The sequence below is a fragment of the Amblyomma maculatum genome, chromosome 3 (genome assembly GCF_055883805.1).
Source record: "Amblyomma maculatum isolate TAMU_Amacu chromosome 3, ASM5588380v1, whole genome shotgun sequence".
Lineage (NCBI taxonomy): Eukaryota > Metazoa > Arthropoda > Arachnida > Ixodida > Ixodidae > Amblyomma > Amblyomma maculatum.
The window spans coordinates 110,088,657-110,116,469 of NC_139346.1; the positions used below are offsets into that span (position 1 = coordinate 110,088,657).

General features: G+C 47.1%; 1 protein-coding gene across 3 annotated transcripts in view; it reads right to left on the reverse strand.

Moving 5' to 3' along the window:
- The window catches only part of LOC146195679 (putative RNA-binding protein 19), a 78,880-nt gene that overhangs the window by 26,692 nt on the left and 24,375 nt on the right, over positions 1-27,813 (reverse strand). For all 3 annotated transcript variants that reach the window (XR_014706034.1, XR_014706035.1, XM_084597876.1), the window contains exons 21-26: positions 27,347-27,493; positions 22,576-22,642; positions 19,994-20,135; positions 19,189-19,305; positions 17,775-17,880; positions 17,502-17,631 (exon numbers count right to left, since the gene is read on the reverse strand). Coding sequence is in view for 1 of the 3 variants with exons in the window: in XM_084597876.1 (XP_084454002.1) it covers positions 17,502-17,631; positions 17,775-17,880; positions 19,189-19,305; positions 19,994-20,135; positions 22,576-22,642; positions 27,347-27,493 (709 nt within the window). In the remaining 2 variants the exon portion in view is untranslated. The remainder of the gene's footprint in view (positions 1-17,501; positions 17,632-17,774; positions 17,881-19,188; positions 19,306-19,993; positions 20,136-22,575; positions 22,643-27,346; positions 27,494-27,813) is intronic.

Here is a 27,813-nt window from a genome sequence, read left to right on the forward strand (position 1 = left end):
AGAGAAAGGAGCGCAGCAGCGACATTTAAAAGAGCAAAAGGCCTCTCCCACGCAGCCCCAATCGCGCGTCCATGTCGTCGCTGATCCGGCAGCGGAAACGCGAGCGACGACAACGACAGCAGCAATGGAAAGCGGGAATGTAGAGACAGAAGCGCAAGAAACTATATACCCCCCGCCTTGTTTCCCCCATTCGAAGCGGCCCACACGTTCGCAGCGGCCTCCAGCGCTTTTGTGCATCAGTCGCCGTACACGCATACAGATAGAAGCAGCAGCGAACCGCGGGACTTGCAGGGAAGCAGCAGCAAGCAGCTTTCGCTGCTGCCTGTCGCGAACCGAACACCTCGACCGGGACTCCCGTCTCTCCCTATAGGCGCTGTCTCGCACACGCGCCGCCAGCCAGATTAGGATTAACATTTTAAACTTTAAAGAAAAGACCGCCGCCGCCCACTCCCCTGCCATCGGATGGAGAGAAGCAAACAAAAAGGACAAGAAGGTGAGATAAAAAAAAACAACGACGACGAGGCCGGCACAGGACAGGAGGTTATAGCGCAGACAATGTGACACTGCGGAAACAGCAGCAGCAGCAGCATGGTAACAGCAAGGGTGGATAGAGGGAGGCCAAGTTTCCGCTCCCCGGAGCACCCGCCGTCTGCGCTTTGGCAACCGTCGTCTGCTGCTCCGGTGGCAGAGGGACGATAAGCGAGTTGATCTGCAAGGAGAGCATCGGTCCGCTCTACAGCATCGACCACCCCGCACCTTGTCCGGCGCCGCTCGGGTTATGAAAGTCTCCCTCCTTTATGAAAACGTGCGCTTCGCAAATCCGCCGCCGTCCGCTTTCCATATGCGGTCCCCGAGTTCTACTCTCGACCTCTGGCATTCACCTCTTTTGCGTATATTTAAGCACGCGGGTTTAAAGATGAAGAAGAAAGAAAAAAAAAAATATCAGGCGGGCAGCCCGTCTCGTTCAAGCGAAAAATCAGCCACGGCGTTCGCCGTCTACCCGAAACCGTTACACATTCCGATTTGAAATCAGCCTTTTCTTTCTTTTTTTTTCCTTCCACTTTCAAAACGCCAAAGAAATGCGTAAGCGTGCGCGCGTCGGTGCAGCGCAGCTTTCGGCGGGTTCCCGGCTTACATCATTGAGTTTCGCCAATGCCGAGGCGTCGCCACGCGCTGTCCGCCCATCACCCGCAGTCGCTGTCCTACAGTCGCGGCATTTTTTTTTTTTTTTGAGAAACAAAAAAACAAACTTGACACGATGCACCACAAAATGAAGAAATTTTGCTCAACACGGAGAATGCAGATAGAAATCCTGCACGCCAAGAGAGAGAGAGAGAGAGAGAGAGAAACCGAAAGTGAACACGAAGGATGCTTACAACAAGCACGTCGTTCGTGGCGATAGGAGCAATGAATGCCACCCCCACAGGGAAAGCTCGCTTCCATTTTCTCTTCTCCCGAGAGAAACAAAACCGGACTAAAGTGCTCCACGTGGCCCTCACTCTTCAAGTGCGGGTTCGTTTCGTTGCCGTAGCGGTGGGATTTCGACATCTGATTTTTCGGAGAAGGTTTGTGCTGAGAAGAGACGCCAGTCTGAAGGAAGCACGGACTTCTGCATCCCCAGAAGGTGGAAAAATACGTCGCACTGCTAATTGAAGGTGAAAGCTTCACCGAAGCGACTTGCTAAATCAATCAATCAATCAATCAATCAATCAATCAATCAATCAATCAATCAATCAATCAATCAATCAATCAATCAATCAATCTTCATCTGATCGATTACTTACTACCTTACTGGCACTTAGGACAACGAGATTCATGAAGGCGCCTGGGTCGCAAAGAGCATGCGTGCCTATGTATCAACGGTCGCCAACTTGACGCGAGAAAGCGCGCCTGCGAGCCAGTTTTCCGCGGCTTGGTGCGGGAAGAATGCAGAAAAACGCTATGTCTTAACATTCATAATTATGAAAAATTTCCGTTATTTCCCTAGATCACAGTGATTCGCGATGTTTTTTCCTGTCTTTCACGAAACGTGCTGATGAACGCGGGTGTCGACAATAGATCAATGTTTCTTCCCCGCTGGCTATATACTCACAAGCAGCACGAGTCCTGCCGAGGGGTGGCGAAAGTTTGTGCGCTACGCTTCAAAAATCTTTACGTCGGGCGAACTATTCGAATTCAGCTTGGCCCGGTAATATCAATATAGGAGTGGCAGCTGTTGATAGAACCTCCACCGAGGTAAACATCGTCGCAGCACGTCGAATTTAAAGTAGGTAGGCTTTAAAAGCTACCGCAGGTCATTTTACCTTTGAGTGCGAAGTCAGTTATGGCTCGGTACGATGGTTGTCGCGAATTTCTAGTTTCCACCCGCCTAACCGAGTGTTGCTATGGCAACATCCAGGCCTGGCTTTCTTAAACATGGTTATATTATAACTTTCTATGAGGAATCATGACTACCATGACTATGGCCACGACCGAAGGCAACCACGAAGCTAATTAGGCCTGATAACGCTAAATAAACCTGCGTGAAGCAGAGGTTAGGAGGTGATATCTGAAAGCCTCTGAACACATGATGCCTTTGTAAGCCTAACTGAGCGCGTTAGACTTTTAGTAGGATGCCACTTAACCAAACAGCAGTTGCTAAATATGGGCAGTGGTATGCGGCGGGCGTATCACTCCGCTGAACAGTAAACGAAAACAGTTTCTGACACTAGAGAACAGCAAATTAGGGGCATATATAGACACAGGGGGAGGGCTTATGAGGCTTCAACCACCTACGAAGTTTTCTAGGGAGAGCTACATTGGCCACAGTTTCGCCATTTTGTCGTGCCTGTCCGGTGCATGTCCGAAGAGCGAATAAAGAGGAAGAAGTGGGAGCGGTAGCTGACAGCTGACATGGCCGAGCTCCAAATGGACGTAGGTCCTCCTGACATTACGTTCGGCAGGAGCTGTCAACTCGGGTCTCTCCTTTCATATGGGAAGGGTGATATCGCAATCAGCCTGCCAAGAGCCTTGGATTCGCGTTATCCCTAGGCCACGCAGGCACGTTCGTACGTCTCGGTTAAAGCGGCGATTTATATTTTGGCTGGTAGCTTACGCTATCGCGTCATCGCGAAGGTGGGAGTGAAAACAGAGAGAAAGAGGTGCCGTAGTGGAGGGCTCCGGACCACTGCGCGATAGAGGCTTTAGCCTCATCGCACTTTAGTGTTCATAAGCCTCTTATGGCATAAATAAAGCTGAGACCAAAGAGAAAACTACTATGTGCAAAAGCCATACCTTTACTTTCAAGCCGAACCCAAGCGTAGCCATGCAGATTGCTCTCGCTAACTCCAGGTTTAACTACAAGCTCAACCGCAGCTAATTTTTTAGTACTGCCATGCACCACCTACCAAAACTACCAACGGCGCCAGAAGTCAAACTCGACTTGTGGTTTTCGCACTCAAAAAGACATTTCGGCACGAATAAAAACGCGATGGGTGCATTGAGTTCTAAAGTCGTACATCGAACCATACTAACGAGACAAGCCGCGCTATCAGACAAGCTGACAAAGCACACAGCGAGGTCCCAAGCACGGAGGAAGAGAAAAAAAAAAAAATCCTAGGAGGGAGCGTGACGTCACATGCGCAGGCTGCGCAATCCAAGCTCCTCAGACGCTTGCCTTCTCTCTCTCTCTCTCTATCGGCACTCTTGTTTTCACTGAATCTCGGTGTTTTTAGTGACTACGCATGCTCCGGCAGAAAGCCTGTAGAAGCGGTCTGCTGAAAGTCCGCGTCTGTTCTGAATACCTCAGTTCTTTAGTGCTCAAATGCTGCATTATATCAGTGCTATAGGCGTACTGGAAAGAACTGCAGGTAACCTTTTCATCTACGGGTGCGTCAGGAAGACTTACGCATTCAGACTCACGTTAATTGCATGCAGGAAACCGGCTGTGATGCATTTTCATTTCTGTTTTTGATAAATTAAACTAACAATTTTCCTCTGAAATAATACATGCGCAGAATACTCGGTGGAAAGAAAGCCGCGGGCGGTATTATTCTCCCCTGCAGTCCTTGCAACGTAACATTTGTGGCGCAGTTGAGAGGTGACAGGTTGCTGACATCGGTATAGCTCGGTACGAAGGAGACCACGCGCAGCAACATCGGCCCCCACTCGAAAAACGTGTCTGCCTACGCCCCACTGCACCAAACAAACAGGAGGCATCAAAATTCTTGCCCTTATAGCTTGGTCTGGTGGTTAGCTTTTTATTTGGACAAGGATAAGGGTTTCCACGGCTGCTTTCTGCCACGAAAGAATTGTGTGTGACAGTTAGTGGTACACCAGACTTGAGCTGTATCTGACATAGTTAAGCCTTGTAGGCCTAGCTAAGCTAAAACTTACAGTAGCGCGCATGCCAGACGCAGACAAGGATAGATAGATGGATTTATTGAAAGGAAAAGGCAGAGAGGTTGGCCCGAGTAATTCAAATCTGGCCTGCTACTCTGCACTGGGGAAGGGGAAGGAGAGAAGAAAGAAGGTCATGATGGGTGATGATGTGGGAGAAGGCATATGAAATATATATAGACATGGAAGCGAACACAGCCAAACGAAAGACAATTCCAAGCCTAAAATGTTTCATATTTGTGTCACGTAAAACTTGGGCCTGGATAATAGCAAACCATTGTCATTTATTTTCGTCTCGCAAACGTAGAGCCCGCTTACTGAAGTACGTCGATATGACTGGACCAAACTCAGTAGTTAACAAATTCTAACGCCCCCGCGGCGAACAGACGAAGTGTCCATCCCTGGTCCAGGAACAAACATACTAGAGAGATAAAAGCTGCAAGGCGTCCTCGATAGGACGACAGTTCCACTAATAGGCGGCGCGACCATCTGCTAACTCCGCGAAGAGGCCCCATTTTCGCAACTTGGTACGTGAAAAGAGCTGCGATCGCAGCCACTTTTCAATACCAACCTAGCTATGCCCACTAATAGGCAACGCCTCTCCCAAAGCCCTCCTATTTCACACAGCCCTGGGCCAGCTGCGATCACTGTATCTCAGCAAAGGTCTGAACTTCATTCGCCCACCTGACTTTCATAAGCAGAATAAACTGCGCCATCCTAAGGGGACATCAGACACCTTCTCTTAGAATAAACAGCGTTATCGAGTAGGGATATCGGACATCTTCTCTTCGCATCACATGCACTGTCCATGCATACACCTTCATCTGGCACCCTGTATGCATGAAATTATGCATACAACTGACCGGAGGCGGTAGAACCAGTCCCGGATGTTGTAAGAATGACGCCTCCAAGAGCTTTAGATTTAGACGACTACTACTTCCTCCCATCGTTCCTTATCAGGCAGGTCAGTGGTCGCGTTACCGGAGACCCCCAGTGTCGCAATTCTCGCGCGCGTCGCCAAAATCGGCTAAACTTTCCGCTAAGCAGAGGGCGCTGCAAAAAAAAAAAAAAAAAAAAAAAAAGAAGATAATAAAGCCGCTAGATGATTGGTTCGTGGGGTTTAATGTCCCAAAGCGACTCAGGCTATTAAAGGCGCAGTAGTGGAGGACTCCGGAAATTTCGACTACCTGGGGTTCTTTAACGTGCGCCGACATCGCACAGCACATGGGCGCCTTGCTTTTCGCCTCCATTGAAAAGTGGCCGCCCAGGCCAGGATTCGATCCCGCATCCTTGGGAACAGTAGTCGAGCGCCGTAATCACTGCGCCACCCCGGCGGGGCAAAAGCCGCTCAATGAGTAAACGATACTTTAGAAAGGCGTTCATAGCTGTTGAGCGACAAACAAGAAATGCTTGAATAAAATGACAGCACCAACAAAGGAGGCGAAAAAGAAACACACACACACACACACACACACACACACACACACACACACACACACACACACACACACACACACACACACACACACACACACACACACACACACACACACACACACACACACACACACACACACACACACACACACACACGCACGCACGCACACACGCACGCACGCACGCACGCACGCACGCACGCACGCACGCACGCACGCACGCACGCACGCACGCACGCACGCACGCACGCGCGCGCGCGCGCGCGCGCGTGTTCTAAAACGCGCGGAAAAGGAAGAAATTACTCAAGATCGATGACTACAAAATACTGAAAGATTCTCCCCTTGTTAGCTGGGCAGATCTAATCGATAATGATCTCTACTGTATATCCTTGTTACCTGGACAGTTACAACTGACGCTTATAGAGCGTGGCCAACCGCCACGTGCGTTTCTCGCTGGAGTCGCTGCCAGTCGCCTAGCAGCTTCCTTCTCTAGCGCACAGTTGGACGTACGCGAAAGGCAGGTATCCGCCTCCATCAAGGTCCACTGCGCGCTCGCTCTATCCCTACTTGAAGCCAAAACGAGGTATCTAGACTAGAAACGTTATGCCGCCGAGTCGTAAGGCAGAAAAATTAAACATTCTATTGCTAAACCTTAATGAACACAAAGAAATGTGGACTATGCGCCCTACTGCAGCGGTCCGAATCAATGCCGGACCGCTGCGTTCATTAAAGCGCGTCTGTACCCCCAGGTCACAGGTGCTTTGGCATTTCATCTCCGCCGCATCGCGCTCAGCCGTCGAACACCGTGTTTGCCGCGTCACCTCTCTAGTCACGCACGAACGCACGCACACGCTATGACCCGTCGAGGCCAATATAAGCGCGTCCCTTGCACATAACTCGCAAAAAGTAACGAAAATGACATGCCGCCGGAGACATTCCGTTCTCTACCATTGTTCCGCCCTGTAAAGCGTGCACCACCGCAAGCACAACCTCCATGAGGAGAAACTAACCTTCAAGGAGGTAACAGCCACCGGTTCACAAGTTGATTACCCCTTCCCCTTCTAAAGTACGCCATATTCCAGGCCGACATGGACGATGCCTTAAAGAGAAAAATGTGCACTAATTAGGCTCGCAGGGAGAACGAGGTCGCTTTCAACTATGACGAGAAACTGCCACCATCAATGACGATGCTGATTATAAGAGGATGCCGAAACGTCTGCTCTCTGGGCTGTTGCAAACCGGTTCTGCGGCTTCTGCTCCCGCTTCCAGAGCGCAAGCACCAAATGCTCACAACAGCTGTTCCCAATGAGCGATGTGGTGCCATGGAGGGAGCCCTCGTTGGAGACTTCCATAGCTGCAAAGGTCTAGATAGAGTAAGACGAACCACAGGTCATCGGGTTGGTTTGTTTTATGGGGTTTAAGCGACTCAGGCTTCCAGGCATGCCGTAGTTGGGGGCTCCAAATAATTTGTACGATTTGGGGTTTTTTAACATGCACTGACATCTTACAGTACGCGGGCGCCTTACGTTTCAGCTCCATCTAAACGCGGCCGCCGCGGCCGGAATCGAACTTGGGTCCCAACCCAGCTCAGTATAGTCGAGTGCCCTAGACACTCAGGCCCAGCGGCTGGCTTCGCGGACCAAAACCAAAAAGCTACCGATATCACAGCCGCACTTTGCAAACTGCACGCAAGGGCGAGAAAGCGCAACGGCAGGTCCACGAGGAATAAAATGCGAGCACAACGGGCTCCTGCTGCCTTTTAGAATAAAGTTAACAGCGATACTGCGTCTGGACTGAACAGTGTTAAAAAAAAATTCCGAGATCACTGAAGAATCTGCACTGGAGAAATGCAGAAGCCTAAGCGTTGCTATGCTGTTCGCGAGATGGGATTCCGCGAATGACCGATACGGCGCCTTTCTTTCCTCTTGTTGTTGTTGCTGTGGCTGTAGGAAGAAGGAAAAGAAAATGCACGGGCCTGCTACTGGCTCTGTAGCTGAGCCACCTCCTCTGCCTCGTGCGGACAGAAGAGAGAAAGTAAAGAAAGAAAAAGAAAAGGGAGATAAAGAGGCGCACCGCAACAGCCGTCGTCCACCACCGAAGCGGTGGCGGGTGCAATGACGGCCTACAACAGACAAAAATTCGGTGGCAGGCTAGCCTCCGCCGCAAGCGGTGGTGACCTACCTGTCCCAGCCCCATCAGGGCCAGGATCAGCCACCCTACCATCCGCCCCTATCCTTCTTTCCTCTTAACAAGTCATAGAACGTCAGTGAACTTTGATGCGGTCAACGGAACGCTGGATGTGTTCAACAAGGAGCGCGCGATGTACCGGGGGCAGCTGAGACACGCGACCGGAAGCTGAGCACCGGAACCAGAATTTGGCTAGCGGCCATCTTGGCTACCAAACACGCGCTTAATTGGCTCTAATTACCTAATTACCAACATCAACCATTTTGCACACCTTTCCATGACGCTCTATCCGATGGTGCCATTCGTTTTCCGACATACCAACTAGTTCTCTTTCACAGCTCCATCAAGGTCACGTCCATGCGAAACCCGCCTACATAGCCATACATGCTTAAGCATTAATAAGTAAATATTTCGCGATCACTTTAGACTGCTCAAGAGCAGCGGTACTCGGAAACTTGATTCGAGCTCTGAATAATATTGCGGAACATTTAAAATGCAGAAATTGGTCCGTAGGTCCCGCATCGCTATTTTTGAGCCCACGACAAAACTCGCATATTACGGCCAGAGTTGTCATGGGCACATAAGCGCTTCTTCGTTAAACCCCACAAATTAAATAGCGGTTCGCTAGTACGGCAGAGAGAACGGGTCCCCAAAGCAGGACTCGATACTTCGCGAACACTGGCAAGAACGCGAGCGATGACACCGTGGAGATTCGGAGCTAGGAGGCACACCGTTAAGCGCCTTTGGGCGAAGACACCTCGACATGGGAGTTTGCGATGCCGCAAATACTACGAGACAATGGCAAAAGGCTCCTTCATTTTCTTTCCCAGAGGTCGCCGCGCCATCGCTCCATATAGCGCTCGGATGGTTCGCCCAACAATATTTAGGGCGCTCAGCTACTGTGCCCAAGAATGCGGGATTGAATCCCGGCCGCAACGGTCTCTTTTCGATGGAGGCGAAAACCTAGGCGCCTGTGTGCTATGCGATGTAAGAGCACGTTAAAGAACCCCAGAAAGCCGAAATTCGCAGAGCCCTCCACTACGGCGTCTCTCATAGCTTCAGTCACTTTGGGACATAAGACCCTACAAAACAAAAACCACTATACGCGCACGCAAAACGTGAGCCAGCGCGGGCACCGGCGCGATCGGGAATGCAACTGGCAGCGAAGAGAAGATCCCACATAGCCCGGCCAACCTCAAATTCGGAAGACATTGTCTGGTGCAAGAAGCCGGCCACTGCCCACTCCGCTCACCATAAAGCGATAGCCCACAACCCGACACAAACGCGGCGTGGGCCGAGAATGTTTCACAGGATATGTGTGCTCGGAAACAACTTTATTCCAGCAATGCCCGAGAACTAGTTGTCCGGCATTATACTCTTTTAGCAAAGATAGCCGCGCTGCTGCTTACCGCTACTGCGCGACGTGAGTACGCATGCGAAGATCGCCTTGAGGGCGCCAGATGGCTCCACGCACCCGCCGATGCCGGCGCTCCTTCGGCTCGTACGCGCTGACGGCGCGCGGTAGCAGTGGCACTAGATAAAGGAGTCAATAAACTCCGACTATGCGGGGGATACCCGATTTTCAGGGATTTTGAGCAGAGTGGATTGCGTGAAAGCGTACCGAAATGACTTTTTTTCTTGCACGAATATGTCTAGAAAACTTCGGCTGTTGCACCTCGGACAGTCATCCAGCAATCTTAAACATCTCCACCGATCCGCTTTACTATGTGAAGACTGTGGAAAAAAAAAAAAAAGTTTAACATAGCTAAACCTAGTTTAACGTGCAAAAGCACTATTTTAGCATAGTTTACCTTGGTAGATAGTAGATATATTCGACACTGTCGCTGTCTTTTCGTCATCACCTGCCAGATGCATGCTCGCGACGAGGACCGTGATGCACGTTGCCCAAAACCCCGGATTTAACAACGCCATACGAATGTGCCTGCATGGTCCAGAGGCAGTTTTGTCCGACTCGAGATTCAATGGTGCTAAAAAGCTGGATTATCTCACCCTCCCTCTTGATAACAAAGCCAGAGTTAGCAGTACCTGACAGTTTGGCAACATAGGAACCATGGTAAGCCAGCTAGATCTTGTGATATTGTGAACACTGAAATGCCTGACTGTAACGAAGACTCAATTTTCTCATGGGTAATACTGGCTCTGGTAGGTAATGTAAGGGATATAATGGAAAATGGTAGGTGTAGCTAATGTTCAGAGAGAGTAAGAAAGCAGAATGGGTTAGGGAACAAACTCCACTAAATGATATTCTGGTCGAAGAAGAAGTGTGAAAGCAAGATAACCAACTGCCATCAAAGGTAACAGACTTATAACTGTGTTATACCTGCATTACACGGGCAGTTTCAACTGCCGTTCAGTTAAATGACAATTCAGCTTTGCAACTGACGTTAAACTGAACGGCAGTCAACTGTAGTTACACGGAAAATATTGCTAATCTCAGTTATCCTTCAGAATCATGTGATCCTGCCATATGTAAGCAATTCTTACTAAAAGGTGCTTTGTTTTTCATTACAAATTACTTTATACAACATTTGCACGCCATATATTAATAGCTCCGCCGAGTGTTCCGTCAGAAGCTTGGGGAAAGAAGAATATAAATTTAAAGATACCGGCAAAAAAATACAGGAACTTATATGAGCAACTGGTGGAAATCTTGATGAATTCTGTGTTTAACATGACTACCGGCCTTTTATCTTTAAACTCCAAACATTGCTAAAAAACGTCACAGTCTTCACTGTAGTATAAAATTTCAGGTGAACAAAATACAGCCATCCGTCTGTTTTCAAGAAGCGAAATGTAAAGCATCCTTAAAGTAATGTATCAAGAAAATACGTAAAACGCATCAGTATGGGTATGCGTGCACTGTTTACAGACGGCCACTGTTCGGATATAATGAGGGCTGGGCTACTCACGCAGAGCTGAACTTGACAACAAGATTCTTGTAGCAGCTTTTGTAGCTGAAGATGCAATTTGTGTTTTGTACAGGACTCCCTTGCTTCTGCAGTACAAAAATTGTGTTCGAAGCAGAAAAATATTGCCTTCAAAATACGTAAACAAAGGACTGTAGCAAAATTATAGTTTTCTGAGATCACACGTTATCAGTGTGACCTCAATTTTATGATCTCAATACCAAATTTCGTAGCCGCATGAAGCAAGGTTTTTCATTTGAAGCAGTTTAATGCAGCTGTTCCACCGCTGTGCTCACACCAATCGAATGCCTATGCCATGCTTGCAGTTTGCGGAGCACGTTCAAGAGGACTCCTCTGTTGTCCACGGGCGTGAGGGCTGGCATACCACAGTGCCATTCCAAAGACCCACAGCCCAGTGTGGGGCTGTCAAAGGGAGCATTCAAGAATAAATTAATTGAAAATGCCCTTTTTGCAGTCGTATGCCATCGCTGATTTGTGCAGGTCACATGCTGCCTTTGACAGCTCTACACTACATACCGCACATCCGGAGGCTGCAGCATGAACGATGTGCGCGAAGTGCCCAAGGGTGTGGTTCCGAATTGCATGCTTGGATTATCATGTCTAGCCGCTTACTGGTATCACAAAAGAGGAAAGTGTATAACAGTTGCATCCTATCGGTATGAATCTATGGGGCTGAAACATGGAGGTTAACGAAGGGTTCTACTTAAGTTGAGGCCGACGCAGAGGGCCATGGAACGGAAAATGGTAGGGGTAACGTCAGAGATAGGAAGCGTGCATAGTGGGTAAGAGAAATGACTCAAGTTACTGATATTCTAGCCGAAATTAAGAGGGAGAAATGGGCATGGGCAGGACATGTAGTTCAAAGAGAGGACAACTGATGGTCTCTAGGAGTAACCATTTGGATTCCACGGAAAGGTAAGCATAGCAGGGGCGACAGAAAATTAGGTTGGTGGATGAGATTAAGGAATTTGCAGGGATGCAGCTTGCAGGAGGACTGGGTTAATTAGAGGAAAATGGGAGAGGCCTTCTCCCTGAAGTGGGTATAGTCTGGCTGATGATAATGATCATTATCCCTAGTGGCAAGGGAGAATGCTTGGAATACCTGATAGTCTGCACAGATTTTACTATACATACCTGTACCTCAAACAGGTGTAAGCACTGCTCCACTGTTCTAAACCATAAACTTTTTTATGGCTATGCATAGAAAGTTTTTCTGTTCTGAATGTCAACTGCACAAGATGGGGAGGGGCAGGATGTACAAATTCGGCCAAAACATTACGGAGCCCACTTCAGCGATAAAAGTCTTGTCATGCGCTGCCCAGTTAAAATAAGGAAGTAAGTTGAACCCCTTTAGAGAAAACTCGGATATAGTAAAGTGAAACTGAAGTTCCTATTCATCTTCCATAGATGACTGTTAATTTTCCCTTTGATAGCAAAGGAATTTTTGGTAAAAGTAGGTTATAGTGAAGTGCGTCTGGCCACGGTGACGACTTCCCACGAAATAACATCACCGCATGCAGCCATCTAAGATCGCGAGACAATTTTTGTTTTCGGAAAAAAAAAAAACAAAAAAAAAATATCGACTGTTTTTTTTTTTTAAATGGCTTTACCACCAAGCTTGGCACCACTCAGGAGAAGCCACCTTTACGTAGGCCTTGGAGCCGTGAGGGAAAGTATGCAGCGTGTAGGGAAAAAAAATGCAAGCCTGTCTACAAACATGGAAAGAAGGCGGCGCGGTCCGATCAGAAAGTACAAGATATTAAAAGTGCGGCGAGAAGTAGTGAAGGGAAGAAACAGCCGAACATTTGCAGCACTGTGCAGCACGAAGCACGAGGCAGCGGTGGCAAGAAGTGGAGGTGCGGCATGTGCAGTTTTGCAGCTCTCGACTACTGTGCGCATTTCTCACCTATTGCGTCTTAAAAGACAGAAACAGTGGAAGATCATGCCGTGTTCATGCAAAGGCTATGGTTTTCACATGAAATCACATTCGGTTATATTGGTAGCCATGTTGCCCTCCTGTTTAGGAGCTACATTCACAAGATGTAAACAAAAAATCTTACAACTGAAAAAACGCATGTAAAGATGATAAGAGAGAGATGGAAGGTATTTAGAGTGTGTTTTTTTTTTTATAAAGAAACAAGGCATGTCCAGTAGGTAGGAATTTAATTATCAGACAGCGTACAACCTTGTCATCTCCAGCAACAAAAATATAGCAAAGACTCTGATATACTACTAGTAATAATTTTTGCTGGTCCCAGTGACTTCATTATAAAGGGGCTCTACTGTAATTCACCTGTAATTCATGTGTAAGCTGGTAAATGTTGCTTGCACACTTTTGTGTTGACTCAAAGAACTGTAGTGCTTTTGAGCAGGTAATGAGCGAGAAAAGTTGAAATGTAAAAGTGTGCTTCATAATTTTCTGGCCCGACCTGCGCTGCTTTGAGCAAAGCCCGGTGTCTGACAACAAACTGAAGGCTTGTTATGATAATGCACGCATGGCTATTGTTACTTTTCTGGGGCCAAAAACATGGAAAAGCAAATACTACATCACTTTTAGACTTCATTCAACGTGTCCTTGTTTTGACCGCCCCCCCATTACAGTTGAACCTCAACGAAGTCCTGCTTGCAGCCAAATTTTCATTAAATCGCAAATTTCGTTATGCCAAGGTTGCTATGAAGTAACAGGTTTATGAAACATTGCTGGGAACTTGGAAATTATGAATTCAGGAAATAAGCATGAAATTCTAGCAATGATAGCGCTAACAAGAGCACCGGAAGTTTTATATACCAGGAGCACATAATGAGTGATAACAAACGGACGCGAACTCATAATGTTTCTCCACGTGCGCAAAGAATGAGCACACCGCCTAGTACTTGAAGCTGTCGCCAGATGTCGCCACTAATACCATCATCATCACCTAACATTTGCAAACGGAGTCAAGAGCCAATACAGTTAATACGGGTCTCTAGATCAGCTGATCTAGGGACTTTAACGGGGATGCTGACACGTTATAGTGAACTAGATTAGTCATATGTCCGCATCGCCTACGTCGGCACGGCTACCTTGGGTGCGGCAATCTTTTGCTAAGGCTTCACATACATGTACAGTACAACCTCGTTAATTCGAAGTCATCGAAACCACGAGAAATCTTCGAATTAAGCGGGTTTTCGAATTAACCGAACACACCAAGAAATAAGACTTAGGCAAAAAAATTTGTTGCAGGAACGTGTTACCTTTATTCGGCATATTTTGAATTACTACTGAAAGTAATCAGAGATGCTGGTTTGCCGCGTCCGGTAGTTTGCGGCTCCTAAGGTCATGCTCTCGAGTTGGTCAAATAGACGAAACATCTCTGAACTTCCACCGCGGCACTCAACAAAACTGCGGATAACGTTCAGCGATCCGATAACTTCACCAAGAGCAGGTGCTCGGGGAGGCTCGTCGGTGTCGTCGTCGCTATCGTCGCTGTCATCGCGCATGTTCGTACCAGCAGTGATCTCACTCTCCAAGTCAGAGTAGCCAGTCTGCTCTTCGCTCTCAATGTTGATATACTCGGCGAAGCTGACTGCGTTGGACTCATCCTCTGCACAGAGCGCATTGATGCGGTCGCAATACTCTGCTCCTTCTTCGTCAAGGTAGTAGTACATGGGTGGTCTGCATCGGCATCAACAGTGCTTTCACTGGAAAAACCAGCGTGTTCAAAACACCGCCTGATCAATGTGGGCTCCACTTGTTTCCAAGCGTACACCATGAGGCATATGGCTCCGAGGAGGCCGATGGAGTACTCCTTGCCATTGTCGTAGCAAAGGAGCACGCGCTTGAGCAGGTGGTACCGATAAATCTTCCTAGTGTGGTGAATGACGCCTTGGTCCATCGGCTGTGAGATCGAAGTGGTGTTCGGAGGTAAAAATACGATCCTGATGGCCTGGAGATGTGGGATGTCGCCATGTGCCGGGCAGTTGTCGACGACAAATAGGACATTCCTGCCCGTAGCCGCGAACTTGCGGTCAAGTTGCCGCACGTACTCTTCAAATATTGCACCTGTCATCCAGGCTTTCTTATTGTGCCTGTAGACGAGTTCATCCTTTGGCGGCAGCCGCGCATTTTTGAAGCAGCGAGGCTTCCCCGTCTTCCCGACGACCAGTAGCGGCAGCTTGTGTTTACCGCACATGTTTGCGCCGAACAGCACAGTAATCCTGTCCTTGGCCTGTTTCCTACCCTTGATGGCGGTGTTCTTCACTGCGAATGTTTTTGTTGGCAGCATCTTATAAAAAAGTGCAGCCTCGTCAAGGTTGTAAACGTCGTCTGCACCGTACTCGCTAAGCAGCGGTGCCAATGTGTGGTTTCTCCAATCCTCGACAACGCTCTCGTTAGTGCTGCCGCTCTCACCACAGACGGTGAGAAAGGTTAAATTATTGCGTTCTTTAAAACGGCAAAACCATCCATTGCTGCACTTAAATTCCTCGTGCCCAAGTTGTAGAGCTAGGTCGTTGGCCTTCTCCCGCAGTAGCGTTCCATTGACGGGAAGGTGGGCAGCGTTTGCTTTCTGCAGCCAGCGAAGCAGAGCAGCTTCCACATCTTGATATGTGGGACCCCGCACTCGTGACCGCTTCGAAGAATAGGTCTTGCCGTAAGCCTCTAGTATTTTTGACTTGTTGCTCAATATTGTGGACAACATCGAGAGGGGCACGCCATGCCTTTTGGCCAACTTGGTCTTCGAACAAGCGCTCTTGCCTGCTTTCTGGATCAAGCAGAACTTCTGCTGCAGCGTTAAAGTCTTGTACTTTGGCATTTCTGCACTGCTACGGTCACAAAGCTAGCACTTCTGCACAGTCCCGCCCAAAAAAACGTCACAGTAGCCAACCCCTAACCACAGCGCACAACACAAAGAAATGGCGCAGGCGAGACCGGCGCGGCGGTGGTGGTGGCGTACTTGCAGCGGCGGAGGCACGGGGGAAGAGTGGGCGAAGCACACCAAGGGATGGAGTGGGGGCGAGGTCACGTGATAAAACCGGTATGCCCGTCGTGTTGCAGTGAAGCACGTCTTCTCCTCTGCAGGCGCGTGTTTCGGCGGTGCGCGAGGCGCACTGTGGACCAATTTTTGTGTAGAGAGTGCTCCGGCTGGGTGGGGCGCTTCGCCTATAAATCATCACCATTACTATGTGGCTTTGCCTCGCAGCTCCGTAGGGCCGTCGTTTCGCCGGGTTTGCGGCGAAACATGGATCAGGCATTGCCGCATAGCAGTCCAAATTTTCGAATTAACCGGGCTGGCGCAGGCCGCCTGTTCGAATTATCCGGCCAAATTTACATTGGAAAATACGGGACCGCAGAAAACCTTCGAATTATCCAGGATTTCGAATTAACCGAGTTCGAATTATCGAGGTTGTACTACCATATTTACTTGCACAAGAGCCCAACTCCCACTTCTGCACTAAGAACTTGAAGAAAAAAAAAAAAAGAAAAAAAAAAAAGAAGACGCTAGTCAATGGGCGTCCCTCCGTTTCGCGCCGTCGCAGATCACAATGCATTTCTTTGCAGTGCACCAAGGTGCTGCACGGCGAGAACATCTTGGTGTGTCTCTTGGCGCTAGCTCTAGTGGCGGGGGTGAGGGGGAAGGGGGCAAACTTAGCAGAATGCCAGCGGCCTTGAGAGGAGTGCCTGTGGTGGCTTGCTCGACTTGTCCCGTTGAGCAAGCCTGGGTTTCAGTATGTTTGCAGTGATTGGGGAGGGTGTCCCTCTACTATGGCACGAAATCATTGGAACGTGTGATAGTAGCAAGCGCCTTTTTAAGCGAAGGATGCTAAAAGCCAGCATCATGATCGTGGCTGTCCGCATGCTTTCTTTGATGATTGATGGCTGGGATGGACCACTCTCGCAAAAGAAAAAAAGAATCTCAACTTTTCCCGCATATTGAGCCCTACCCTCAAAGTCACATCGATTTTTCTTGAAAAAAGAAGAGTAGGTTCATTACGCGAGTAAATACAGTATTTCCAGTTAGCGCTTCGTCGTTCTGACTGGCCAGTGATGTCATGGCATGACGCATCCTAAAACTTCCATACTGCGGGTTTTGTATGCACATGACAGATATTGGCGCTGCGGTACGGCCCTGTCATCATCATTTTGTTTCACTCACAGATTCCAGACTGCTGGCAAAATTGGCGCGTAAGAGGGCAAATGTAGAATGCGGTGTGTCTGGGCTGAAGTTTTAGTTCCCATCAGATTGTCAAGATGGCTGCTACATGCATATGATGAGTGAGGACTTCGTTAAATCGAAAGTGCTTTGTTGTTAAAATTACTTTGTTAAATCCCCCCCCAAAAAAGTACACGGTTTTCAATGGGGCAGAGATTGAGAAATAAAAAAAATATTTGTTATATCGCGAATTTCGTTACGTTGAGGTTTGTTATATCGAGGTTCGACTGCACTTCATTCCCTTTTAGTTGCATAATAGAGGCTGGAAAGAAAAAGTTATCACCCTGTAGTCCTATACACCCAAACAGGCGTCCTTTCCTGGCCCCTCACAAGTATATAGAATTACAATTGAGAGAGCTCACCACCCCGCAGAAAGTGGTCAGCGGTCTTCTTGCGCAGCGTGTCCACCTCCTGGTCATCTGTGGAGGCCCACTCGAGCACTAGGCGGCGACCGTAGAGATGCGTGCTCTGGCACAGGGCCTCGAACGCACGCTGCAGGCAGCACACACATAAGCAAGCACCGTGGGTTACTGAAACTTATCAGGTATTGAGTACAGCTACCTCAGTTACATGTAAAAATCCACAATCCTTCAGAAAAATGAAAGTGCAATACTAGTAATGCAAGCCATTCTCACCTTGGCATCATTTTTGGTGAGAAAGTCGACGAATCCAAAGCCACGATGACGACCACTCCCAGCAAGCTTCCTTGGTAACCGGACATCCCGTAGGGTGCCAAAAACACTGGACAAAGAATTTTTTTTTTCTTTCAAATTCTTTTACCTCTGTCTTTAAAGCACAGCATTAGCTAGTGCAATCGTTACCAACGTAAATTACCCTGCATAAGCAACCAGTCATCAACAAACGGTGGCGTAGCTAACGCTGTCAAAATGAGTTTCCCATGGTTGAAATAATATACCTCAAGCAAGTTTATTATATTTAGTATTTACAACATACTGCTAGCTTCAGGCAGGAGTCTGTTGCACATGCGTACAGTCTGATTTCTCACCATAAAATGAAACAAAGAAACTATTGCTTGCCAAACATTCAGTGTTAAGACGAAAGGCAATGACGTAAGACAGTGAAAAAAATTAGTAAAAGTGAAAAAAGCAAACAAATTGAAATCAAAGCACCTACTATCAATCTAGATTTGACCAACTGCCCAGAAAAGAATCTAAAGGTGCGTAGTTCACAACTTTGTTCCGTAGCAGGTTCCAGTCTGGTATGGTCTAGGGAAAGAATGAAAATAATATGAGCATGTCACTATGATACCTGTCTTCGTGTAAGTGCCTGCTGTGTTTTGTCCTTGAATTTGCGGAGCTTGAAAATGTCAGACACGTTTATAAATCCTGAATAAGTCATTTAAAAGCAGAAAAAGAAATTTAAGCTGCACGAATCTGGCATAATTTAGGATTGTTGGAAGGAAAGCTTTGTAAATCTTATCACTTTCTCCTGAGTCCTTCCTAGTTTATAATGTTTAGTAGACAGAAATCAACAAACGATGATATATTCAAGTTCACTAATAATTTGGTGTCAGGGGAAACAGATTTTATGGGATGCTTCATCGAAGAGAGTGTGGAAAGTGCCTTAGATATTAAATACAAAACATGTCTATTCCATTTTAGGCATGACAAGATTAGGATACTTGAGCGTTTGTGCTCATCAACTCTTAGTGTGACTACGAATTGCATGATTATCAAATCCAGGTGCTTGCTTGAAACTTTAGAGTGCCCTACAACAAACTGTTAAAAGAACTGAATCCTTCAGTGCTTGAGTCCACAAATGTCCACCCCATTAGAGATAAATGTCCACCCCTTACCTCCTTGCCAGCTTCAAAGGAATTGTGTGAGGGAGCACATTTCCATCCCCTAAACATTTTCAAACTGACACGAGCCAACCAAGACAAACTTTGTACAACTGTACAGCTGCAATACTCTAACCTGGTAGGGGCATTATGTGAAGCACAATGTAGGACAATGTGAAAAAATTCTGGGTGCAGTTATGTGAAGTCAGTGCACATCTCGCCAGGTCGGTGGTGCAATTGCTGCTCACCTGAAGAGCTCCTGCACTTCCTTCTGGGTGGCCTGGAAGGGGATGTTGCGCACCAGGATCTTGGTGCCTTCCTTGCCAAGGTCGGTCGCCTTCTTGCGTCGTAGTGCTGTCACTTCCCTGTACCAGTCACACGGTCCCCCCAAGAAGCTATAATGGCGTGGCTCCATGAGGACTGCACAGTCGTGTTGATAACTCTACCCCACGAAATTTCATGTATTCCAAGGTGCTTAAGATTATAAGATTATTCAATATTCCTTCTCAGTAAATACCCTTTCCTCTTCAGCGGTGAGGTAAGAAAGCTCCTCGAAGAAAAGTCTTTGCCTTCAAAATGGCACTTGGCACAAATGTGTACATCCTCAATAAAAATCTCCCACGTAACTATATCTCCAGTGGAAGGAACCTCAGGGAACTGCAGGTGCCTTCACAAACAATGAACTACTGCAGGATCATTAAAAAGGTTTCCTGTGCTCAAAGCCACCTGAGCAATTCAGGAACTGTCACTAGCCTTGACTGCAAAGGCAATAAGCATAAAATCAAAACAAAAATGAAAGAGAAACAAATGCCCCCAGCCATAAATAAAAATTTGAAAATGCTTTGCATTCAAGGGCTTCTTTTGAGTTCTAGTCCATTATAAAACTTCAAACTGTCTTTCTTTTTTCTCTGTGGCTAAGAAACCCCATCCTTGCACACCTTACGCACAAAAGTAATGATCGCTTTGAAAGGCAATCCTTTTAGGGCTAGTGCAGCATAGATGTGAGAACAAGAGCCCAAACTTTCCCACTGCCACGTGAGGTGGCGCACTCACTCTGCCGTGGTGGCTCGCTTGGACAGCTTGAGCTCGAGGGCGTGGCCGTCCAGCTCAGAGTGCTGCAGCTGCTTGAGGGCTTGCTTGGCCGACTGCCGCTGCTTGAACTGCACAAAGCCATAGCCCATGGACAGTAGCTGGCCTGCACCACACAGCGAGAGAGAAGACATGGGCATCATGAAGACGAAGCCCCATGAAGATAAAGTTTATATATTAGTACAATTTAATACATGAATGCAGTTATGACACAGAGACAATTGGAACATATATTCCTTTGGCAGCCAGCCTGTGAGCAATAAGCATCCTTGATTCTTTGAAGCGAGGAGTCATGAATAGTGCATGTTAAAGACAACCTTGCTGATGTTATGTTGGTGAGGAGCGACTGATGGCTTAATTGTGGTCAATGTTAGAATGGCAGTAGCGCCATTTCTTCTTAAATATTCAGCCAAATAATGACCAGTGCATCTACACTGATGAGATAAAAAGAAATGCTTCTTCACTGAAGAAAAAATTTTAAGCCGACGTGTTCACAATTACCAGTGTTTTACTCAGCTGTGGGAGAGGAGGTTAGAGGAAAGACAGGCCCCCGAAAGAAGCCAAACAGCAAGTGGGGAAGGAAGCAAAAAGCACGAATACAAAAACAATAGTGTAATGTTTAATTTTAGAACCTGTTTGGATCCTGGTACCAAGCCTACAATTTTTTTTAGCAGGCCAGTGTCTCAATGACGAGAAGACCAAAAGTTAAGAGCTATACCTAGCTTTGAATGACAAAGCAAACATTCCGATATGCTTAGTAGTGTCAGAGCGGTGTTTGAGGAACCAGTAAGCATCTAGAAGAAAGAAGCCAAACAGCAAGTGGGGAAGGAAGCAAAAGCACGAATACAAAAACAATAGCGTAATGTTTAATTTTAGAACCTGTTTGGATCCTGGTACCAAGCCTACAATTTTTTTTAGCAGGCCAGTGTCTCAATGACGAGAAGACCAAAAGTTCAGAGCTATACCTAGCTTTGAATGACAAAGCAAACATTCCGATATGCTTAGTAGTGTCAGAGCGGTGTTTGATAATTGCATCATCTAAAATGAACAAACTCCGACTGAGAAATACATGCACACAGATATCTATTTAGAGCTGACGATTCATTTACAGCCTTGCAGCCACTGCTCACTGCTTGCATTGTGTACTGCACCCCAGCGATTGAAGCTCACGCCTTTGCACCACCCACAGTGTTTCGGGAAAGTGTTTGGAACACTCCAAATTCTGCTCATTGTCCACAATGCGCTTTAGCCAGGAAATTTTACGAATTCATATAACAAAGTTCGTATTGACCATGCTCACATCACTGAGATTCCACTGAATCTGCTTTTTAAGCCAGCAACAGGTTCTTTCATTAGTAAAAACTCAACTTTCTGGAAAAAAAATAAGACAGGTTTTATCATTTTAGCATAGCCCCAGTTACCACATTATGGACTAAAGATTCGCTCTGCGATAGTGCGCAAGAGCTGCCAAGTGGCAACGAGGGAAATGCCAAAGCTGTATTCTTAGGTGTCAGTCAAGTTAATACAGAAAACAGCTAAAACGAAGTTGCACGCTTCAGCATTGCCATTACAGTTCCATAATCAGTTTCTGAACTCGGCGGGACGAAATAAAAGAGCTGAACAATTCAACCGTTCAAAAAAATTTGCGAATGCCGAAAAATAATAATACTATGAAAATCAGCTTGAAAAGCAGCAAATTCTTTTCCTCCGTATGTTTCACCAACAAGCGATAAAATTAGCTTGTGTCTGAGTTGTGTCTTGTGGCTCAGTGGGAGTCATGCTTTTGTCATGCCTGGAGAGCAGAAAGTGCTTGTACCACACTGTACTGAAACTGTTACCCAGTGTGGTGTGCAGGTTATGTCACCAACCATATCGAGCGATTATATGATACTGTAATGCAATACGTGACCTAGCCACCACGATATATAAATGTGCCCGAAGTGAGATTTCAGCAGCCACATGCCACGCGGGTTGAAGATAAACTTAGTTTTGAGCATACTGATGGCCAAGCAGACTGAGAGTGAAAACATGCGCCCATTCCTTAGGGATTCCTTGATGCTAGTGCAACAAAATCCAAAATAACACACAAATTAACATTATCAGAATCCAAAAAACTGGTTGCATATTGTAATTGATGAATCCTGGTAGCAGTGGCCTTTTAGAACCATTTCAATCTCTTTTACACTAATCAAGGCACCACGATCTGTTGGAAACGAACCAAATGCTCCAGGGTAGCCATCAATGCTGACCAAGTTATGGCCAATGTTACGGGTTAGCATTTTGATATCTTCCACATATTGGGGAGATAACTGCAATGCTGGCTTTAGGGTCAGCAACTATCATCCAGAGATATGTCACCGCTGCTCACTGGAACTGATGACACAGAAGCTAGATCTTGCTGCACACAGTTCCTATAGTGTTCTCACACACTGCACAAAGTTCCTCTAGTGTGTTGCTGCTGACTGGAAGTCGAACTCTACCACCTATGCAAATGTTACGAAGTCAAGAAACACGAGCTCAGTGGGAGCCATGCACTAGTACTCCACCTGGGTTCTTGACGTCCTTCTTTTTCGCTATGGTGACTTCGTGGACGATCCCACACTGCTCAAAGTGCTGCAATGAAAAAAGACAAGAAATAAACCCACTACAGACGGCAGGTCATATCACAATAAGGGCAATAACAAGTCACACTAATAATGAATTTCTCTGCTCAGAACGAAAATATACTTTAATGCTGCGGCAGACCTAGTAACAACCACTCCAGGCCGTTATGCACATTCTCAAAAGCTGTGAATGAATAGCTGTATTAGGTTCCTTACCATGACAAGTGCTAGATGTTGTACATTGCAAAAATGAAACTAGTTAGAAAATAAATGACGTTTCGGGAGCGCTACGGCTCCCTTGTTCACAATGAACAACCGGCCGGACGTCCAAGGCTTTTTGTAGCAGTTAGTACTGTTCTTAGAGATTTCGCGTAGATAGGATGCAGTGCGCCATCATTTTTGTTTATTGTGTTAGATGTTGTCTGGATGATTAGTGACTCGAGATTTCGGCGGGCTGATACGTTCTTTTCCGTTGTCATTATTTCTGCTTCATCCCAGTTAATTTCATGGCCAGTCTCTTGCGCATGCTCTGCGATTGCGTTCGTTGTCACTTTTTTCTTTACGTACATCGTACTGATGATCTTTCAGGCGTCGCGTGAAATCTTTCGTTTCGCCTACGTAAACTGCTGAACAGTCTGTGCAGGAAATTTTGTAAACCACGCCGGGAAACTTCGCACGTGGGAGCTGATCTTTCACATTTACAAGCTCATTTCGTGTCTTGCTTGTCGGGACATGTGCCACATTGACGCCATGCTTGCGGAACATCCGTGCCAGTGCCTCACTGATTCCTGATACGTACGGGATAGGGGCTCGTTTCGGTTTCGGTGCGTTGGCACTTTCGTCATCCCTGGCAGCAGGCTTCTTCGATGGAGCCAATCTTCTTTGCGTGTTTCGAATGAACGACAGCGGGTAGCCGTTTCTTTTCAAGTCATTTTCGATGGTCTTCATTTCGTGGTTTAGGGCTTCGTCTTCACTGCATACTTCCCTGGCACGGTTGATTAGAGACGCAATCACGGACCGCTTATGACTGACTGGGTGCGCTGAATTAAAATCAAGGTACCTTCCGGAATGCGTCGGTTTTCGGTAGACGCGAAAACTGAGACCAGTCGGAGTATGGGATACCACAGTGTCGAGGAACGGAAGGCAGCCGTCGGTCTCTTCCTCAACAGTAAAGTTGATTGAGGGCTCCAAGGCGTTGAGGTGATCGAGGAAAGTGCTCATGTGCTTTCGGTCTATGACACAGAAGCAGTCGTCCACATACCTTAGAAACACTTTTGGTCGTGGTTGGAAAGTGGCCAAAGCTTTGCTTTCGATGGCTTCCATAGCGATGTTAGCCGCTGTGACCGAAATGGCTGCCCCCATTGCTGTGCCAAAAGTCTGTTCATAGAAGTTGCCGCTGTACGTAAAATACTTGTTGGCGAGACAGAAATGTAAAAGTTGGCAAAGTTCCGCTGCTTCAAAAGGCGTCCGTTCTTGCCATGAGGTATCATTCTTGAGACGCTGTTTGCATGTTTCAACTGCAAGATCAACAGGTACAATGGTAAATAGCGAGCAGACATCAAAAGAAACGATCTCCTCTGTGTCTTCCAGGGCGACCGCTTTGACTTTGTCGATGAAATCGGATGAATTCTTGATGTTCGTGCCTGTCTTGCCCACTAGCGGAGCCAGAACGCCATGAAGGTACTGTGACAACGAGTGCAATGGCGACTTTCTAAAATCCACTATTGGGCGCAGGGGAATCCCTGGTTTATGCACCTTTGGCAATCCGTAAATGGCGGGCGCTGAACCGTTTGTACATAGCAACTGATAATAAAGCCGTTTCATAGACGGAGGGAGGCCCTTGAAAATTTCTGTGAGCATTTTTTGAAGAGACGTCTGCAAGACCCTACTCCAAAAGTGCAGACGTCTCTTCAAAAAATGCTCACAGAAATGCTCACAGAAGAATGCTCCACGACCAAAAGTGTTTCTAAGGTATGTGGACGACTGCTTCTGTGTCATAGACCGAAAGCACATGAGCACTTTCCTCGATCACCTCAACGCCTTGAAGCCCTCAATCAACTTTACTGTTGAGGAAGAGACTGACGGCTGCCTTCCGTTCCTCGACACTGTGGTATCCCATACCCCGACTGGTCTCAGTTTTCGCGTCTACCGGAAACCGACGCATTCCGGAAGGTACCTTGATTTTAATTCAGCGCACCAAGTCAGTCATAAGCGGTCCATGATTGCGTCTCTAATCAACCGTGCCAGGGAAGTATGCAGTGAAGACGAAGCCCTAAACCACGAAATGAAGACCATCGAAAATGACTTGAAAAGAAACGGCTACCCGCTGTCGTTCATTCGAAACACGCAAAGAAGATTGGCTCCATCGAGGAAGCCTGCTGCCAGGGATGACGAAAGTGCCAACGCACCGAAACCGAAACGAGCCCCTATCCCGTACGTATCAGGAATCAGTGAGGCACTGGCACGGATGTTCCGCAAGCATGGCGTCTATGTGGCACATGTCCCGACAAGCAAGACACGAAATGAGCTTGTAAATGTGAAAGATCAGCTCCCACGTGCGAAGTTTCCCGGCGTGGTTTACAAAATTTCCTGCGCAGACTATTCAGCAGTTTACGTAGGCAAAACGAAAGATTTCACGCGACGCCTGAAAGATCATCAGTACGATGTACGTAAAGGAAAAGTGACAACGAACGCAATCGCAGAGCATGCGCAAGAGACTGGCCATGAAATTAACTGAGATGAAGCAGAAATAATGACAACGGAAAAGAACGTATCAGCCCGCCGAAATCTCGAGTCACTAATCATCCAGACAACATCTAACACAATAAACAAGAATGATGGCACACTGCATCCTACGCGAAATCTCTAAGAACAGTACTAACTGCTACAAAAAGCCCGGGACGTCCGGCCGGTTGTTCATTGTGAACAAGGGAGCCGTAGCGCTCCCGAAACGTCATTTGTTTTAAAATTGACCATGGTCAGTGACCAGTGAATCGATCAACAAACCATGATTCCTGACCAGACGGTATGCCGTCGAACCCTCGACTACAGTTAGAAAATACAATGCTTCACAGCAACTCTAGGTGATTAGAAAAATTTGAAAAATTCGAATAAGTATTCAATGAATTTAAGCCGCTTGAACAGTAAAACCATCATGCAAGAGAAACAGAATAACGCAGTTGAGTCCACTTATAACGATACCGATTTTAACCCTATATCGGTTAGAACAATGAAAACCTGCTGTACCGTCCAATTTTGTGTGGTTTCTATCGTAAAATAACTCACTTACTACAATGCCCCCTTGCCACATTATCGGTTATAACAATGAAGTCTGGCTCCTGAGTTCTCATGCCAAAAGGTAGTGGAATGCGAAATCCTTGAAGAGAAAAAAAAAAGAAACTCCAGCTGCTGCACCCTCCCCGCCGCGCGCTCATACAATAACCAGTTGTACGGCCTTCTCCACACTGTAAGCCTTTCTCCCGCTGCCCTTCCGGCCGTCGAAACACAAATAGACTGTGCCCATAGCTTTGCGCTGCACCACCCTCCGAAACACAGATGGACTTCGCCAACGCGCCAACAGCGCTTATCCGCTGATCTGCTCACTCACCCGCTTGGCCCTCATTTTGCACAGTTCTGCAAACAGATTTGGTTGTTTGTGAAAGTTCACTGAGTCAAAGTCGTTCCTGGCGACATGGTTTCTTCGTCTCGTTTGAATTGCCGCTGAAATGGAAGATGGCTGATCCATTCGCTGATTATCAGATGACGTTACCGGTGAAAAAGAAACACACGGCTATCGATTTGGAGTCGAAGTGCAGTATCGCGAAGGAGTACGCACTATCGCAACCGACGGTGTCGACGATCATCCGTTCCGCTGAGAAGTTTGACAAAGAAAAGTCCTCGCTTGACAGTGGGCCCAAACACGTTCGACAAGGCGCCTGATGACGACAGTAACGGCGACGACAGCGACGATGACACGGTAGGGCAGAATGCCTCAACGTTGTTCTTGCAAGAGGCCCTGCAGTTGATTCAGTCTCTCTGGGGCTTTGTTTTCGCGAGGGACCTTCCACTGCACTACGTGGTGTATCTAGATGCCATGGAGAAGGATGTCGACACGCTTCGCATGAGGCAAGCAAGGTTAACGAACATGGGGTTTTCTCGTGCAAGCCAGTGAGATGTACGTGGTGAGATGCTTGTGGCGATTTCACCCAAGGGGCCTACGTGCCGCAATCTCCTCTGCTTTTAAATAAAAGTTTCGTCTCTCTCTCTCTTTCTTCACCCCAGCGTTACTTCGGGATTTCTCAAGCTGAGGGGCAGCCGCGGCAACCTTGTTGTATTTTTTACAAGACCCCTTTCGGGGCCACCAAAATGATGTTTCCGCAGAACTCGCATGTCACTTGCCGTCCTTGACCCCTCTCTGCAGTTGTTACGCTTTTTTTCGTGCAAATCGTTTATAACAATTATTGATTATAACAATGAAAATTTCGTGGCACTTGAATATTGTTATAAGTGGACTCGACTGTATACTGTATTTATTTTAATAACATAACTTCCTTTTACTGACATTACAAGGAAAAAAATTGCTTCCAGTTATAAGTAATCAATATTACTGAACGAACTACTCATCGTTAATGCATTACAATACATTTGCACACTCCTATTTAAGCAAATGGCGAAGGTACCAGAATGAGCACTCGGTAATGAAAGGGACACTTGCCTCCCGAACAGCTTGCTCAGTGGTGGAGAAGTTAAGGTTCTTGACGAACAGGGTCGTGTCTGGCTCCGGTGGAACTTCCTCTTCCTCTTCAGCATCCGGTCCCTTCTGCTCTGCCGTTTCCTCTGCAGGTTCTTCCTTTACATCCACCTGGACATCCACAGCACATAGCTGGTTCATACCACTTTCAAGACCGAGCACATGCTACTCTTACACAGCTAGGCAAGCTGTTTGTAGAAAATATGTCACACAAACATGGATGCAAGCAGATGATGAAACAAAGGAAAGAAGGACAAGGCACAATGAGTGCTGCTTTTCCTTCTTTCTCACTTCTCTGCTTAGTCATTGATCAACATGCTGTACCAACTCTTTCAGCAGAAAGTAGCCCAAGACAATTGACGAGAGACAAAGTGGTTGGTTATGCACTCCTATGTTGAGTGCACGTGCCGAATGCTAAAGCAATAACTGCT